At 40.6% G+C, this 18,940-nt stretch overlaps 1 protein-coding gene across 1 annotated transcript in view; it reads left to right on the plus strand.

The window, feature by feature from the left end:
- Positions 1–18,940, plus strand: part of plxnb1b (plexin b1b) — a 110,275-nt gene that overhangs the window by 69,156 nt on the left and 22,179 nt on the right. Inside the window, exons 6-15 of the mRNA XM_069718751.1 lie at positions 614–742; positions 1,027–1,127; positions 2,279–2,411; positions 4,555–4,711; positions 9,009–9,117; positions 10,569–10,677; positions 13,208–14,143; positions 16,237–16,371; positions 16,472–16,594; positions 18,609–18,702. Coding sequence (XP_069574852.1) covers positions 614–742; positions 1,027–1,127; positions 2,279–2,411; positions 4,555–4,711; positions 9,009–9,117; positions 10,569–10,677; positions 13,208–14,143; positions 16,237–16,371; positions 16,472–16,594; positions 18,609–18,702 — 2,026 coding nt within the window. The remainder of the gene's footprint in view (positions 1–613; positions 743–1,026; positions 1,128–2,278; positions 2,412–4,554; positions 4,712–9,008; positions 9,118–10,568; positions 10,678–13,207; positions 14,144–16,236; positions 16,372–16,471; positions 16,595–18,608; positions 18,703–18,940) is intronic.

The raw sequence follows: 18,940 nt of genomic DNA on the forward strand, positions 1-18,940 counted from the left end.
GATAATTAAAGATGAAAAATAAGAGATAATACTCGAGCAATAACAATAAATTGATAACGGTAAAACAATAAAATGTTAACCAAAAAAATAAATAGAATGGTCAACAGTAAAAGGCTGACATAGAACTTTGAATAAAATAGATAATCATCACAATGATCAGTATCAATACTGAAACCATAGAATAAAAAAATCGATTTTTCATTTACGTTGTGATATCCAAGCCTGAACCCACAGTGCACATCAGGGAATCTGCACTTCCTCCTGACCTGTGCTGCATTTTCTCATTTGGATGATTGCTGTCTTTGTTCGAGCAGTTCTTCACACTGGAAAATATCTCACTAATGACATAGCTATTAAACATAGCTGTGTATTGCCAGCAACTATCTGGATTTCTTTCCTCATCCTGTGGTGCTGAATTTCTAAACTGAATGCAGAAAGGTTTCATGAAAATTGCAAAAAGGAAATATATATTAAATGTCTGTTCTCATTTTAAAAAATTCATATGTTCAGTTACAGCTCAGTGCATACAATGTCTATAAAAAAAATTACATAATCATATTATTGTGTAGCTGTAACGCACTCAAATCAACATTATATGTGTGGTTTTCCTCAGGTGTTCTTGGGTCCTAACGGTGAGGTGGAGGAGTACTCGGTGATCCCCATACAGCAGAACACAGACATCAGCTCGGATCTCATTCTGGACCAGGAAGAGGAACATCTCTTCGTCATGACTCATAACATGGTATACACACAGAGATGCAAAATACAGTCATTTCACTCATGTCACCTCATTTCTTTCAAGATGCCCCCTTCCTGTGTTGTGGTAAAAAAAAAAAACGAATGGAGAAATAATTGTGACTTTTATTTCTGCCCCAATTCTCCCTCTTCCAGTTAGGATTATTTGAATGACCATATTTTCAATTTGCATTGTTCCACTTGGAAATATGGGCCACCTATTGTTTTTAAATCAGATTTTTAGGAGCTTAGTGTGCTCAACTGAGCTTTATTGTTTTGTCCTGGTTCCAGCTGCAGAAGAGGCCAGTGGCTGAATGCCAGCAGCACCGAGACTGCCACTCCTGTCTGCTGGCCCACGACCCCTACTGTGGCTGGTGTATCCTTGAGGGAAGGTGAGATAAACACCAGCAGTTAACTCTAGATCCATTATGTCCTCACATAGAAGATAATTAATTACTGTTAGCGCATTAATCCTGCCATCAAATCAACAAGTAAAGTAATTAGTGACATTGTTATATTTGATTGCATTTTGTCAAGAAAAACACTGGCTAGTTACAACAGTCATTTGTTAAGGATTTATCAATTATTTTTTTTTCAATTAAAAAAAAAATCTCTATTGAATATATGCTTACGTGTACATATATTTTTTGACAAAATGAGCAGTGCTTGTCCCTGGCATTTTTTGTTTTTCATTTTCTTTATTTTGTAACCATCCATTAGTCGAAACATAATAGAAGGCATCGTTTCTCACTTATAATCCAAAAATAAGGCAATCCTAAACATACTGTCACGGTAAAAGCTACAGAATGCTAGTAATCAGATCATATTGTTAACTTCTGTTTTAACCGTCAGATCCAGTCCAGATAACTTTTCCCGAACAGCGGGCTCTGTGGCCACAGCACTTATGTGGTAAATGCTCAAATGTAGTGCTAACATTAGCAAGGATTAATTAAGTTAAAGAGATGTAGTGGTGCCATATAGATGCATAGAGAGAGGAGAGGAGTTCAGTGCGTTATGGGAGGTCCACCAGCAGCCAAGGCATAACTAAGGGATAGTTCAGGGTAACCTGAGCAAGCCTTAACTATAAGCCTTATTAAATAGGAATATTTTAAGCCTAACCTTAAAAGTAAAGAGGGTGTCTGCGTCCTGAACCGAAACAGGAAACTTGCCTCATGGGAGAAGGGCCTGAAAGTGGAAGGCTCCGCCTCCCATTCTTCTTTTGGAAACTCTTGACAGTGAAGTGCTCTATTAGAATGAAATGGATCTATAGGCTCCCAAGCTGAAAACACAGGCACCGCAGTGCGTCATGTATTGCACATCAACTGATGCTCCTAGCACCAAAAGGATAGGTCCTATTGGTGCTAGGTGTGTATAGGTATATATTGGTGTATAAATGTGTTTGTAATGTTACAATGTTAAAGGTTATTTCATTTTTTTTTTTTTATTGCAATGGTAAATGTTATGAGACACAGGTGGAGAGATTAACTTTTTAATTTACCAAACAGTGAATACAGAGTACATAAAAATGGTGTTTACCCAACAGGTGTATGTTGAAGTCACAGTGCAGTCGTGGGAGCCAGCCGGGTCAGTGGTTGTGGAGCTTTGATATGGAGCAGCAGTGTTTGGCCGTCCAAGACCTTAACCCCTCCAATGTCAGCAGGGAGGATAGCAGGATGGTAAGTCCACAATAGATTACATTAACTGGAGCAGTGAATGAGCTAAACAAAACTCAAATAGAGACCAAGGATTTGATGAAGGATGATGATCTTTGTTTACAGATTCGGCTTTTTGTGGCTTCTGTAGACCATTAATTAAAACAATCTTCCACCTAAAGCACCCGCCAGCTTTTCTTAAGAATGTCTTCCATTTCAGAATACATAGAGGTCTTAACTCTGGGTACAAAATGCCGATGGTTGTGTTAATAGTCTTCTCACATACCCAAACAATCCAAAGCTAAGGCTCACAATTACACATACCAGAATACCTTATCAGCTGAGCTTGGAGATTTGCTGTACCTGGGGATGGTGGTGCTGTGGGTTTGTTGGATATGTAAGACTGTGAAAGTGCCAGGGGGTCAACAGAAGATAGCGACCATAGCCTGTTCTGTCATGCCTGGGTGTAGTTGGAAAACATTGTATCAGTCGTCTCTGTGAAAGATGGTGCTTGTGGAAACCAGTAGAAACAAAAAATATATTCACAATACACACGCACACCTGTGTTTCATCACAGGAGAGGAGGACTCAAACACAACATTTTTTTCATATAGATCTAAATAACAGTAGATATAAATTTGACCAGGATCAAATCTATGTTTTCTTGGGGATAAAAATACTTTGTAACATTACCGTTCTTTGTGCATATAGCTGGAGGGTGATGTCATGGATGAGGTCACAGACTCTAAAAATGGCAGCTGCTGGTAGCTCACACTGTAGATGTGTTAATACTTACAACCGAGTTAGCTGGTTTTATGTCAGCCGTTTCAAATAACCTCCACTATATGAAACACGAGTGGCCAAAGAGTACATGAGGTTGAAACGATTAATTGATTGATCTATTAGTTGAAAATTAAACTGCTCTTTTAATAGTTGATCAGTTTTTCAAGCTCAAATGTCTTGTTTTTTGTCCAATGAAAACAATGAACTGAAAGAATCTTTTTGCTTTGGATTGGTAATTGGACAACAGTAGCAATCGCATGACATCGCCTTGAGCTTTTATGATGGGCTCTCTGTTTTCTGAAAATGTATGTGCCAAATGACTTCATTTGATAAATAACTTCCGGTCAAGGCAGATGGCCACCCACCTCTGAGCCTGCTTCTGTCCGAGGTTTCTTCCTGTTAAAAGGGAGTTTCTTCCTCCAGCTGGTGCTCATGTGGGAATTGTTCAATTCCCCCGTATAATGTTGCAGAAGTTCTGTTTTAGGGACTTTACAATGTTCAGTGCCCTGAAATAATTGTGTAATAGTTGTGATTTGGCGCTAAATTAATCAAATTGAAATAAATTGAACCACTTCAATAAATTGTAGAAATGAATTGTTAGTTCTAGCCCTTGGTCTGTCATTGGTACATCTCTTTTTTTTTTTTTTTTTAAATACCATAATGACTTTCAGAAAGTAAGAAAGAAAATATATGTCTATGGGAAACATATTTGTGCACCTTAGTGATTATTCTTTATATTATTAATTTAGTTTGGTTGTGTAGGAGAATATGTGTGATCTTCTTATCTTACACTTGCACAATTCATCAACAGAAAATCTAAGGAAAGGCATCACTGTAGAGGACATACTATTTGATTGGCAGATGATACCTCGGAGTATTATAGAAACATCAGATTAATGAGCAACATAAAGCAGATGGAGCTAAAAACAAAATAAGCAGTACAATAACTCTAAGAGCTTTGTCATTATGATTCATGTTCATGCAGCAGGAAAATGTTGTTTAGTTTTCGCACTGAATTATTCAACATTGACATTTACAAATGAAAAGATCATATTAATTTGTTTAGACAGTTGAATCACTTCCCGTCATAATGACAGGAGGTGTCATAATACTGTCTTAAGCAACAGCACAGCTGAGATTTCTGTCCCCTACCAGTGTAACTTGTCCCACTTATTCTGTTTTTGTACATGGTTGGTCCATGCTCAGACAGTCTACTGCTGATTGTCACAATGATCAGTGTTATAGTACCTGTAAATGGGATTTAGATGCGGTTTAAGGCTAACGTGCTAACGTGGATCCTATTTGCATTTTTGAAATCGTGCATGTACAACGGTCTACCAGTAGTTTACGTCGTTGTTAACTGCTATCTTTCATCTTTTGTTAGGTGTCTCTGTCCGTCCCAGGACTTCCAGTGTTAGAAAAAGGCGAGTCGTACTCCTGCTTCTTCAAGGACAGCCACAGTCCTGCCACCATCACCGAAACTGGGGTCACCTGTCATTCCCCTGACACTAGCAGAGTGCCAATGGTGCCTCCAGGACAAGGTGAGTGTCTTTTCATCCCAAACCTAACTGAAAATGATGGCGACTGAGTTTAATCACTGGTTTTTGAACTGTGTGTGTGTGTGTGTGTGTGTGTGTGTGTGTGTGTGTGTGTGTGTGTGTGTGTGTGTGTGTGTGTGTGTGTTTCTCTATATATGTTTGTTTGCATGTCCAGACATGCCATACATGTATATAGGTCAATTTTTTGTTTTTAATCCTTGCTAACCCAATCCATTTTTTCCAAAGCCAGTTTACACAGCAGGGGGTAATCTTTATTTCAAAGTGTACAATCCTCCATAAATTAATTTCAGCCGTTGATTCTATGTTTTTATCTGTGCTTTGGTTTACAGAAATCACATTTGCTCAAACATTTACATTATTTTTCTCTGTCTCTGACAGTCACACACACACACACACACACACACACACACACACACACACACACACACACACACACACACACACACACACACACACACACACACACACACACACACACACACACACACACACACACACACACACAGATCCTGATACCTAACTTGCATTCCTGGAACTTACACACAGTGTAAAGCAGTGACAAGCACAACGCAAGTGTCTTTGCTAGTTCCAGACCGGCACAGCTGTCATTTTAATGTCCTGTGCCCATGTTGTTTAAATCGCAAATGTACTGGCACATCTAAGTGCCCATTAGCATGTTGGTCTTAAAATGAGGTGTGGTCATGCATGTTGCCAAGCTCCAGCAGACCAAGAATAACCTGGTCTTGAATCAGTCATGCAATATTTTGCTGTTATTGTAAGAGCACAAAAGACCAAGGTTGCCATCTCACGCTTTTGGCGTGAGACACGCATTACAATCTCGGTCTCACTCTCTCTTGCTGCCCAAAATAATCTCACCTCAAATAAGAGGAAGCCTCAAAGCCCCTCCTTTATGAAAAAAAACCCCCAAAAAAACAACAGTTATGTAAATCATCTGAACATAAGTATTTTCCCACAGTTCAGCAGCCATATTGCTCTATACACTGTGAAGACAGCACAAAGACACAATTTACATGCCTTTTGTAGCCAGAGTCACACACAAAGACCTCTCCAAAACCACATTTCATGTATTCTTCTTCTTGCCTCATTCACTTTCTCCACAATTTCACATATATTGACCTAAAATGTTTTGTGTCCATAAAACTTTACCGCGATGAAGACAAAGTCTGTAACAGTAAGTAAGACTCACCAGTAATGAAAATAATCTCAGTTTTGAGAAAACATTGTTGCTTCCTGCAGCTTGTTTCATACATAGGAATGGACAGCAGTGCAAAAACATGCAACAAAATACAAAATTAACAAATACAGTGTTAAAGATTAATATTGTCCATTTTCTCTGCAGAGAAGTGTTATTTCCTGCTCCTTTGCAAAACCGCCAATATAATAGCAATCTGCTGGGGTGCAAGCGCCTCCTGGCTTTTAGAGGAAATGGGAGCCAAGATTCATATTTCTTTATTTCATGTTACACCCAAAACACAGCTATGATTAATTAAGACCCGAAGTACAACCCTTGTGAACCATGCACTTTTATTTTGTGCTCAGATTTTCCACTGTTAAACGGCCAATGGGTTTGGACATGCCCTAAATGCACTTGTCCCATGTCCTTTAGAATGTGTGCGTAGATTGTTAAAATGCAGCCCATGGACACAATGTCTGTGTTTTAAGGATCTAGCTGTGACTTCCCTTCACTTAAAGATGGTTAGTGTAATTTGTCATATAGTGTAATAAAAGACTACGCTGAGGCATGTGAGGGGAACTGTTGCTTTAAAGGTGTAATTTGTAAGAATTAAATTCCATTTTTAATACTACTTTGTACATTAGGAGGTGAAAGTGATTCACTGTAGTGCCCAGACAGTCTGGCCCTCAGTTCAATTTGAGTGTTAGACTGAAATCTTTGAGCGATTAGTATCTCTGACCGACCGTGTTGATGGCTAGGTTTAGACATGAGCAGTGAAGGTGAGAATATCAAGGCAGGTCAAAGAATCTGATGGATGTCAGTGTAACACTGTCAGAGTTTAAGCAGCTCAGTAGAATTTACATATTATTGCCCTGCTGCTAGTAAGATTTAAATAAAAAAAAAATTAAAAAATATATATAACTGGTGATTGTAAAGTTAGATTGTGTGCATCTAGTAGTATGGATAGAAAATAGATAGATAAATAAATATAAAAGTCCCGATCATTTGAATCCTGTAGTTTACGTTGTAGCTTGTTTAGCTCCCCTTTTAAGAAGACCGTAGTAGCAAATAAACAGACACTGAAAAAAAAATATTGAATGCATTTAAAATATTTTTTAAAGCTGGAAGAAGGAACTAATACTTCCAAGTGTAATTAGCTCCTCTGTTGTAAAGGCATTGTTGATGTTCCTAGGCCTGAAACAAATTCTCACATGACAACTGCTTTACCGTGTGGAGTTTTGCTCTCAGGTCCAAGACATGCTGTATTTCGCTTTTACTTGGGCTTGGACGTTTCTTCTCATTTTCTTTAAGTAGGTCCAGCACCCCGTGTGGGTTTCAGCAGCTCAAAGGAAAAAAAACAAAATCCCAGGGAGGCCTGTGGCAAACAACAGAGGAACACGCAATTTATCCAAATTGCACTTATCACTGTGAAGGAAATTACGGATCATGGATTTTAAAGTTTTAATCAGACGCCTCAGTCTTTGGGGGGGGTACACACTAGTCCAAATAGACTTAATACCCAGTAATCCATAAAGATCCCTCGGTGTACGTGACATAAACAAAGTGCCCTGGTCTGTCAGAATCTCTTTTGGGATTTTGACTCGGGAGTTGACCTGAAACAGTTTTGCACAACACTCTTTGTAGAGCAGTTGCATGACGGCACCACCTCAGAATATGGCACTGCATAATTCCCAAGGACTAACGCAAATTTATACCCAAGGTGCCCCAGAGTAAAAAGACCCGATGAGGTCCATGACAATGTAATTACGTGTAACCTATATTAACAGCGACGGGCGCAAAGGTGCTCTTGGAATAGCCGGCTGGTTCACCAGCTGACATTCTGGGCGAAGATGCACACAAGCAGTGCACATCCAAGATTTAAACAAACAAGAAAACAGACAACCAACGGTGTTATTGTTGTGTTATGGATTTTTCCCAGAGGTGATTTATTGTACGGTCTTATTGCAGTAAAGGGCAGGATCTATAAAAGCAAACTTGAAGGGTAAATTTGGGCACCCGTACTTAAACTCTGATCCATGTGTACGCACATTTTGGAGAAATTAGCGAGGTGCTGAATTAAGGCCTGATTGTAGAAATTAGATGCAAGAGGCATCACTATACAAAAAACAAATTTCATTTCACCTCCTATCACGTTAGCCATACATAGACCTCGATGATTCAAATTCAAACCGGAGGTGTAATTTGTCTTAGTGAGTCAAAACTATTCAATAAGACCTTGAATACTATGTTCCTCTTCGTTGTTGCCACGGTTCACCAAAGAAACACTGAGCCACATGGCTATCATTTTATGCATTAACCTTTTATAAATTGCTTTGGATTGACCATAAATGGTTGAAAGTGGGCATAGAATGCGGGATATAAGGCAGATCTATGTACGCACATTTTAGTATGGATCCTACGCAATGCTTTATAAATGAGGACCCAAGTCCTTACATCTTTAGGAGCTGTGTTTGTGTGTATGTGTGTTTTCCCTGAATCACTCCCAGTTTCTTTCCCTCCTTCAGCTGACACACAAACCGTGCCCTGCTGCCACAAAGGGAAATTTGCAGTTTTACACAAGTTGGATTTTATTTTTGTCGTTTTGTCACTTATATTCTTGTTTGTGATCGAATAGTACTCACGAAGGTAACTGCTTGGATATGATAATGTGGTGACTTGTTTGAAAGACGAGCAGTAAAATTAGTCTTCCGACTGTCTATTGTAAACATTCATCCCAGTTTCCAGACCGACTTCCACTTGCAAAGTGGCTGCTCAGTATGTGTTTGACTGTAGGGAAGCCTCGGAGCTTTAAACCCTGCAGTGTTTATGTCTGCACTCTCTGTGTTGAGGATAAAGGGTGCACATGTGTTTTATTAGGCCTCTGTGTTCTGGCTGTCTGGTCCGAACCCTCTCCCACGTCCCCTCTCGTTGTTCTGATCGCAGATCCAGACTGTCTGAATCGGAGACAATAACCCCGGCTGAATATTTTCAGAGCCCTGCTGCCTCCGTTGTGGGCAGACGTGAAACATGAATTGTTGTTTTCTGCTCTTCCTAATGCTGTCTGTCTCTCTGTTCTGTTGTCAGATTTTGTCACAGTCACCTTGTCTATTTGTTTTGGTGACGTCACGGTCACAGCGAGGGATTTCATCTTCTATGACTGTACAGCTGTTAAGCAGCTGTCTGGCAGCATACCGTGAGTTATCACTGATGATTTATTAGTTCTGCTCTGTCTGCCTGTCTCCTTTCCAATCTTGTCCTTACTGCAGACCTCATGATCAAATCTTTCTTTCCATCCGAGACGATGCTTTTCCATTTTGTACCTCGGTCAGTCTTTGTCCCTTCAGCGATTCATCCTTTGTCTGTTTTATATCTGTTTTTCCTTTTCTTCTCACATGCTCTCCTTTTTTTAAATTTTCTCTACAAACCTGGGGCCTTATAATTTAATAATTCCCATACAACAGTCAGATTTTCTTCATCCATATATCATGTGTCCTCGAAGGCTGCAGGCACCTGACTCCTGCTCTTCATTACTCTAATGGGCTGCTTCAGCCTAGATCTAACTGTAACCACCATTCCACACCAAGTGAATTTTTTTCATGATAGTAGGCTATCGTATGACAGTTGGAAGACATTGGGCCTAATGCAAGAACATTTAGTTTTTCCCAAAATCTTTTTTTTTTTTTTTTTCTGCCCTGCATCAAGTGTTCCAGGTTGGACTCGCAACAACATTTTAACTGCACTATGTCTGTCTGGTTCTCTGCCCATCTATCCCTCTATCTCTCTCTCTCTCTGTCTCTGTCTCTGTCTCTGTCTGTCTGTGTCCATTAGAGACCATGTTTAAATACTTGTAATTTTGTTCAAATCGAAAAATAATACTGTGTCTTTAATCCAAATAAATCTGTAAGTCATAAATTAGAGTACCTGAAAACATTAATAACTATGAGTAGCGGCCTTTTTGGGGATCTGCTTGGTTGAAGCTAATGTTAGTCGTAAACTTCTAAAAAGGCATACAATAATCAATTTAAACTAATTTTGAACTGGATTTTCCCAAATAACTGAAAAGCAGTTGAGACCACAGTTTTAATGAACTGTGTCCTCTGGTGTTCAGACCTACTACTTTAAAAAAAAAAAAAAGAAGTAAATATTCATAAGGTAAATGATTAAAAGTAAATTTAACAAAATTTATAAAATTGGCCCTAATCAAACTGGAGGAAAATATGGCACCTTCTGAACGTCAATGTGTGTTAAATGAGTGTCTCTCCTGTTGTAAGTTTTCTCACATGTTCACTCTATCAGCCTCTCTCAATCTCTGTCCACGGTAGCCTCCCTTCCCTGTCCCTCTGATAAGAAACTGAGGCTCAATTCAATTACACCGCTGACCTTTCTTACCACTGGGGGCCGATTGGTAGCAATTGGATTACACTGTGTTACAATCTACAATAGCTGCATCTCTTTTTCTCTGTACCATTATTTCTCTTTTCCTCTCTCCCAATTTTAGATAAAAAGTCCATACTACTTCCATTAGACCTCTCCCCACCCTTCTCTTCTTAGCTCCGAAACTTGACTCATTGTTTACCTCCCTATTTGAACCGAGGCCATTACTTTCTGTCTGTAATCTGTATTTCCTGTTGTTATTGTTTGCAGTTGCCGTGGTTGTGTTTTGAGCCAATGGGGCTGTAACTGGTGCGTTCACCAGCACTTGTGTACCCATAAGCCCACCTGTGAGGAAGGGATGATCATCTACAACCAACATGTAAGTTCAACAGAGGATATCTAATGGCACGGCAGCAGATAAAAAGTGCCATTTAAAGTGTAAAATACAAAGATTTGGACTCTCACCTCTTGTGTGCAATATTAACTAAAGCATTTGCTGAAAATGGTCCTTCATTGGTGTTGAAATTCTTTGGGAAAAGTGCCAGTTGTAAGTTGATCACCAATGAGCAACACAGGGAGAGAATTATTTTTCATCAAGGTACCATTTGGGGTTTTGTTGTAAACAATGTTAGGTTTGAATGTAACAACTGACAGGTTGTACATTCTGCTGTGTATGAATGAGACAAATAATCAATGAAGCAAACATGGATTATAGCCACTCTCAGTAATATAACAGAGAAGCAGCTGGTGTTTCTATTTACAACGTAGCTAAACAAACCTAGAACGTTTTAAAAGAGAGAAGGCAGTTCAGAAGTCAGTTATTGTTAAATGTTTTTCCATCATGCACCATCTCACAGACACGGGTCACAGTAAAGTTGGTTCCCTTGCTGAGGGATTGGAGATTTGTAACTCCTTATCTCCTTAACTCCTCACTGTGGCTGGTCCTGATTAATCCACTACTCTTATGCTATACTTAAAATTGATGCGCTGGCAAAAAAATAAAAACAATTTGGTGACACTTACCTTGTTTTTCCTGTGACTGCCTAACATTAGCAGCCACCCTATGTTTTGCTTAATAAATTAATTAAATAATTTTAATGTAACACAGGAGTGGGGTGTTTACATTAGTAGTCCCTTAATCCAGCTCTTAAACTGTGCCAGTAAACGGCAAAGCAGCTATTAATGAGCTAAAATCGACATGCTGGTTTATACCAAATCCAGCTTTAAGATCAGACTTCTAATTAATACTGTCTTTGCAAAAAAGGAGAACAAATTTAAAACTTACACCAAATACCTGTATTGTGATATACTGTCAGTGTAGAAATACATTGACACTTGCCAGACAATTTTCAGTGGTTAGTCTTTTTCACCAAGACACATATTTATTTCTGGCACTGAATAGGCATATGGATGCATTTCCTTCATAAAAGATATTACAAAAGACATTTTTATGACCTACATTGTTTCCATCCATGTTTGCTTCCCTGCTTTTCCCCCCTTTCTTTGGATGTCACATTGTTATGATTGTTAGCAGGCTACTACCTCTATAAACTGAAATGGTCAATGGAATGAAGTGAAACACTGACAGCATTGCATATTTTTTCATATCCAAGTGCATGCATCCTTGTGTACATGCATAAGATGGAAATAACGTAGGGAACTGCTCTTAAAAATAAAAAAAATAAAAAAATTATTAGCTTCAGTATTCTTGATTATTAAACTTGGTATGTCGATAAATGGTCAGTTTTTCTATTTAGAGATATTTTATCTTAACATACAATAATTAATGCCCACACGTGTATTGTTGTGCCTTGTATGCCAGTAATTAGTCTACATTATTTTGTAACAAAACCATTATTGCACTTCATGTATCATACAAGGATGGATCAATAAGTTATGAGACTGCTCCCGGCGTGCTAAAATGATGCACAGCTCAATGATGTGGATGGAGCAGGAGGAAGATATAACCCTTATGAGCAAGTTTTCCAAATGTCGTTGCTTGACCATCATCAGTTCCGGGGTAACGCATGTTTTTATGAGCGTCGGTCCGTTTGCGCAGCAATTTCTCCGCGAACATGAGCAGAGGGCGCGCACCTCATTTAGTGTCAAAGTCAGGAAATCTGCAACGGAGACCCTTGAAATGCTTCAGGAAGCCTAAAGCATTGAAGCGGTGAGCTGGGCGAGGTGTTTTTAGTGAGCCACCTGAAACTCGTGTCCAAACCCGAAAGAGGCGCCTCAGGTGCACAACCAGGTGATTTTTTTTTCCTTGACGTTCGCAGCGCTGTGAATTCACCCCCCCCAGGGTCAAACTGTCAACATCGAGTTCTCCTGTAAGGTTCTGAGGCGTCTGTGGGAAAACATTCACTGCAAATTACCTGAATTGTGGCGCAATGGCTCCTGGGTTCTCCAAAATGACAATGCTCCCGCTCACAGCGCATTTGAAAACACACGAGCTTCTTGCCCACAAAAACACAATCACCACCGCCCGCCACACCGATTTGCCAGATTTGGCTCCCTGCGGCTTTTTTCTGTTCTCCATAATTTGTTGCAGACTTTGATATGCGCTCTCTGCTCAGTTTTCAGGTGTGTAAATCATCGCCAGCGCACCTGGACCACTGCACACAGAAGCACGTGTAGCTCAGTGACTGATTTTGATCAAGCGACGAAACTTGGAGTACTTGCGTACATTTTCTCTAGTCCGTGCACGTCACAATGCTGCGCTGTGTTTACGCACAACAGGAGCAGTCCCGAAAGTTAATGTTTCACCCTCGTAGGTAGCAATAACAGCAGGACATGTGTTTAACATCATATACGAGTTCAGTTATTTTTTTTTTTCCATTTTCCATTAAGCTTTTTATTTTTGTCTCACCCTCTCCTCATGTCTTGCCCTCTTCCCCCCCATCCCACAGTTTAATCTCCCCACCTCATCTCCTCCCACAACCAAAACGATTAAAGTCATCACAACAGCCTCCACCACAACTGCCCTGATAACCACCACCACTGCTCCCACAACAACAAAAACTATTACCACGATGACAACAACTGTAGCCCCCGTCACTGTAGCAACGACTCAGGAGCCAACCACCCCTCCCAAACCCACTACTCCACCCGGAAGTACCACCAATCCGGAGCCGACCACCCCACCCACCACCCTGCCCCCTCAGCCTGCCAACACCTCGCCACCCAGCACAGCAGCCCCCACCACGCCTCCACCCCCTGAGGTCACCACCAGGAAGGAAAAAGAGACTGATGCGGGCGAATTGGTTTTTGCCACTCGAAGTAACTCTGAGGATGCTGCAGTTACGCCCACCGTAGTTATCGCGGCAGCAGAGTTGATGCCTGTCACCGTGGTTGATGCCACGAGTGGAGATATGGACCCTGTGATGCCTCTGATGATCCCGGACTCCTCCCCCCTGGAAGTGGTGACAGATTCGCCCCCCAGCGAGACCCAGGAAGCCGACAGAGCACTGAACCTGGCAAGGCCTCCAACCCTGACCTCATCTGGGTTCCCTCTGCCCATACCTTTCCCCGTGGGTGAACCAGTTGACTCTGAGCTCTCGCTTGACCTGGACCTGCCCCAGACTCCCACTCTGCTCCCCTCACAAGAACAACATACTGAGGCAGGAAGCGTGGGGGTCGACCCTGAGGTGATCTTCTGGCCAAAAGAAGGGGATGGTTATGCTGAGGTTGCCATCCTATCAGAAAATGATACCGCTACATTTTCAGCTGCCACTGTGCTCTCAGGTGACGGTGAGGTCGACCATGTCCTCCCATCCTATTCCCACCTGCTTGATACTGACTCAGAGCTGGACTACCAGTATGATCAGGCTGATTCCTTCCTCCTGGTGAGTTCAGCCACCTCCATTCTCCTCCTCCTGCTCCTTCTTCTGCTTCTTCTTCTTGTCAAAGCATCAGCAGCCTCCCAGAGCTCCCAGCTCCTGACTCAACTCTGTACTCCTGCTGTAGCAACAAAGCTCAAACCAGTTTTCCAGTCCGCCCTTCTTTCCTTGCTTTTCCTGTAATATAACACCCATATTCTTTTTCTTTTCTTTCACTTCACACTACAGAGTGCTCAAACCAGCTGCTTCACTCTGAGCTCCAGCAGTTGTTTTTTTTTGGTGGAAAAGTTGTTGTGTTTCCTAATGTTTCACATCTACAGCTCATATCCTGTAATACCCCCAGTTTGCAAAAAAAAAAAAAAATTCTGAGAGTGTGAATATAATTTACTTACTGCACTGTCCATATACAACCCCGTTTCCAAAATAGTTGGGACGCAATGTAAAATGTAATTAAAAATTCACATAAACTCCTATTTAATTGAAAATAGACCAGAGACAACATATCAAATGCTAAAATGGAGAAATTGTATTGTTTTATGAAAAATATATGCTTATTTTGAATTTAATGCCAGCAACAGGTCTCAAAAAAGTTGGGACAGAGACAAACATAAGACTTGGAAAAGTTGTGTAAAGCAAGGTCAGTAACATGATTGAGTCTCTCAGCAGTGAAGATGGAGAGAGGTTCACTACTCTGTGAATCACTGCCTGGGAAAATAGTGCTATCTAATAATAATGCTCCACAATGTAAAATTGTAAGGAATTTGGGGATTTTGAGATTCTTTGTGGAAATGATGGACGCTGCATCCTCCGGGCTAAATAGGCGAGAGACTACAGCTTGTTATCAGAGCTCAGTTGAAAAGCCAGTATCTGGGATGGTACAGGGATGCATTAGTGGACATGGTATGGGTATCTTACACATCTGGGAAGGAACCGTTAATGCTGAACGATATATACAGGATTTGGAACAACATAAGCTGCTATCCAGACAACTTCTCTTTCAGGGAAGGCCTTGCTTATTTCAGCAAAACAATGCCAAACCACATTCTGCACATATTTTACTTGCATGGCTGTCTAGTAGAAGAGTCCAGGTGATAAACTGGCCTGCCAGCAGTCCAGACCTGTCATTATTTAAAACATTTTTACGCATCATGAACTGAAAAATACAACAAAGGAATCCCTGAACTGTTGGATCAGCTGAAGTCGTAAATCAGGCAAGAATTGGACAACATTTCACTTCCAAAACTACAGAAACTTGTCTCCTCAGTTCCCCCCCCCCAAAAAAAAGTGTTGCAAAACAGTCGTAAACATGCCCCTGTCCCAACTTTTTAGAGAAGTGTTGCTGGGTTCAAATTCAAATTTCAAATCAGGATGTTTGCATTATGGCTCAATCTGGATTTGTTAGGACTATGACTATTGATATTAAGAGTTCAGATTAAATCATATATTGGCTGATGTTGATCTTTTTATCATTAACATTAACAAAGTAAGAACTTACTTACTTTAAGCCAGCGGCTTCTCTGAGAAACTCTGCTTTAGCGCCACATCAGCTGTGACAAGCAATGACTATTCCAGCTCAGTCATTCCTGTCAGGTTTGTTTTAATTGACTCTCCTGTACGAGACGTGACCTGATTTTCAGGGAAACAATCAGGAAGTTGCATGAGCATCAACTGAGATGAGCCTTGAAGACAACTCACAAGTAGACTTTTGAACATTGTTCTCACTCTCCAAATCAATCATGGAAAAGCAATTCATTAAGTCATTAAGTCAGCTAAAATGTCAGGTATGTAGTTTAGGAGTCATTTTTCATCAGAACGTTTTGCAGCTTTTTTTTTTTGTGCAGATTTCCACTTCCTTTTGAAGCATAAAAATCCAACCTTTGCATTCCTAATCATGTTTTCATTATTGCATAATCACTGTATACTCACAATTGTTGTGTTTTTGTTACCTCAGAATGAGTCCTACATAGGGAGCGGCTCCTCTTCCTCAAAACCAGCCATGTTGCATCATAATGTTTCGACAGTGACTGTGAGGAAATATTGTGCGTGCATTGAATGCAAACATGGATATTTACATTTTGTGTGTGTGTATTTTACAACAGAGTGACGAAAGCTCCTACGTCAGTTGGGGCCCCTCAGCTTGTCCTTGTGTGGAGAAGGTTCAGGGTTCGTCACTGCTCCCCGTCAGAGTGGAGAGGAAGATCACTTTACTGGCGCGCAACCTGCAGCTCTATCAGGTACAACACGTGCGCTCTCAGGCTCAGCACACTACAAGAATGTGTCTTATTTGCTTGGAGGGCGATGCCTTTAACCAAACGCAAGTCTTTGTGTGTTTAGGACCCAGAGCTGGACTACGAATGCGTGTTGGTTATCGAGGGGCAGACGGTGGTGGTGGATGCCTACGTGGAGACCGATGATATGAATCCATCAAACTTTGACATCACGTGTCAGCTACACCAGGTGTGATCATGTGCAGTCATTCATTATAACGCATGGACGTTGTCTGCAGGGTTATGTAGGGGGATGATACCTGGCAAGACCGATGTACATTTTGCACATAGAGGGCATTATCCTGCTCATACTACGGCCAATTGTCAATAGCATGACATCTGAAATATTAATTATCAATCAATAATTTACTTATAACTGTAGCTCCCGAGCAGGGGTGTAGTGCAATTAGTTGATTGTCTACTACTGTAGAAGTGTTACATTTTTATTACTGCGTAATGCAATAACTTTTAACAGGGCGAACTGTCTGATCAAAACGAGGCTTCAAGTTGACATCGTGACTCAATCAGTATAACCTAAATGTCAACATGGCAACTCCGAGCATTCCATTTGTTTTTATTGGCTCTCTTGTACGACAAACTCTTTAGAGATGATTACATCTTTAAGCACCTTTTGAGGTAAATGAACCTCAAGCGGATGAAGAGAACTGTGAAAACTTTATTTCCTCACTTGAAGAGAAAAGAGGGGAAACCTCTGTTCCGGTGCACTCTGGCAGCACTACACCTATACTCCCGAGCCTCAAAATTGCTGTCATTTTGTGTTGACAGGCAACATCTAGCTAAATAGGAATTGGTTCACAGGGCTCCAACGTGAGTTTCACAGCTTTGAAAGAAAAATGACAGGGATTGCTGTCAGTGTGAAGAACAGCGAATAGTAATTTGATCTCCTACATAATATTATTCAAACTTTGTTCAGTTGTTTGAGTAAAGTGTCACAGTGCCACACCTAACCAATCGGAATCATGAAATATAAACAGATTTTAAACCTACGGGCACTATGTACAACTTAAACTCTCTAAGGACACTATCAAGAACATTTGCGCAATCCAGCGCAATCGTTAAATGGTCTGCACTGATATAGCGCCTTATCAACTGAACAGTCTCAAAGCTTTACAGAGCTGCCATGCAAGTTGCTCACCTCCCATCGTGAGCAACTGGACCGTGCATCCTGCTCTACCCTCTGAGCCACATCCACCCCAGCTGTCCGAAAGAAATTGTCCGAAAGTTGATGGATGGGTGGATGGATGGCCTATGTGGGTGTGTTTATCTGGCATTCAGTAATGACCTGAAAACTGTTTTTGCCGAACATTTTGATGTCACAATAATAGATACTTTTGAGGATTTTAAAATATAATGTCATCACTTCAGCATCTTATCATATTAAACACTTTGCGTTAAACGTTGTCCTAATTCGCGTATGAAATTTTGAGTTACGACCACGAATGAATTTGGAGAAATACCCTCTAGGCATTCCTAAGATATTGTATGCATGAGAATGGGATGGATGTGAGAGCTCAGTGACCTCGGCCTCTTGACTTTTGACCACCGACATCTGTTTAGTTCATCCTTTAAGCCAAGTGAACATTTGTGCCAAATTTTGAAGACGGTCCCTTAAGTGCATTCCTGAAATTTTACATTTACAAGAATAGGACATATGTGAAGTCCCAGTGATCTTTGACTCCCAACATCTAAGCACTTCATCATTGAGTCAAAGTGAACAATTGTGAAAAGTTTGATGAAATTCCCTCAAAAGCATCTTGAGATATATCGTTCACAAGAATGGGACCAATGGACGGACAGCCCCAAAACATCGTGCTTGGGACTACGGCTGCAGAGACATGAAAATATAAAACGTTAATTAGAGCTGTTGCAGCAAATTGCCCCTAACTCGGCGCCAGTGGTGTTTCATGTAGATTGTTTGTGGGTGGTGATGGTGCACTGAACTGCAGTTTATTTAAAGGTGTTCTTAATATCTCCTCTCGTATCCCCTCACCTGTCGATGTTAGTGTGTTGGATTGCAACTGGATTTCATAGTTTACTCTGATAAAGTGCCCAGTGGTTGTAGATTTCATAATTGCAATTTATAGTGATAAACAAATGTTTTTGAGGCAGAATCAAACTGTATAGCTGTGTAACAAATAGTAGTTGATTCTATTTTTCTAATTAAATGATTGTTATTTGTACAGTACACGTATTCAGCCCCAGTGGAGGAATATAATGCCATGGTGTATGTGAAGAGGAGGGACACCTTCCACGTTGACAGTTCTCCAGATCTATACGGTGAGGTTAAGCTCTTGTTATAAGAGTTAGATTAGACTGTACTCAGTCATACCCGATTTTTCTCCTGAGTTGAGGAAATCTGAGGCACTCAAAAGGGTAATAATATTTTATGACTATTTTAGTCGCAGTTAAAAACATGCCTACGCATTTCGGATCTTCGTCGGAGTGAGTACAAAATGGTTGCCTTTGGGCACTTTCTTATACCTGTTGGCCAGTAGCGACATGATCAATATGGACC

This window comes from Brachyistius frenatus, unplaced genomic scaffold (genome assembly GCF_029030835.1).
Source record: "Brachyistius frenatus isolate BFR_SWC_R1_liver_20210118 unplaced genomic scaffold, ASM2903083v1 Contig_198, whole genome shotgun sequence".
Taxonomy (NCBI): Eukaryota; Metazoa; Chordata; class Actinopteri; family Embiotocidae; genus Brachyistius; species Brachyistius frenatus.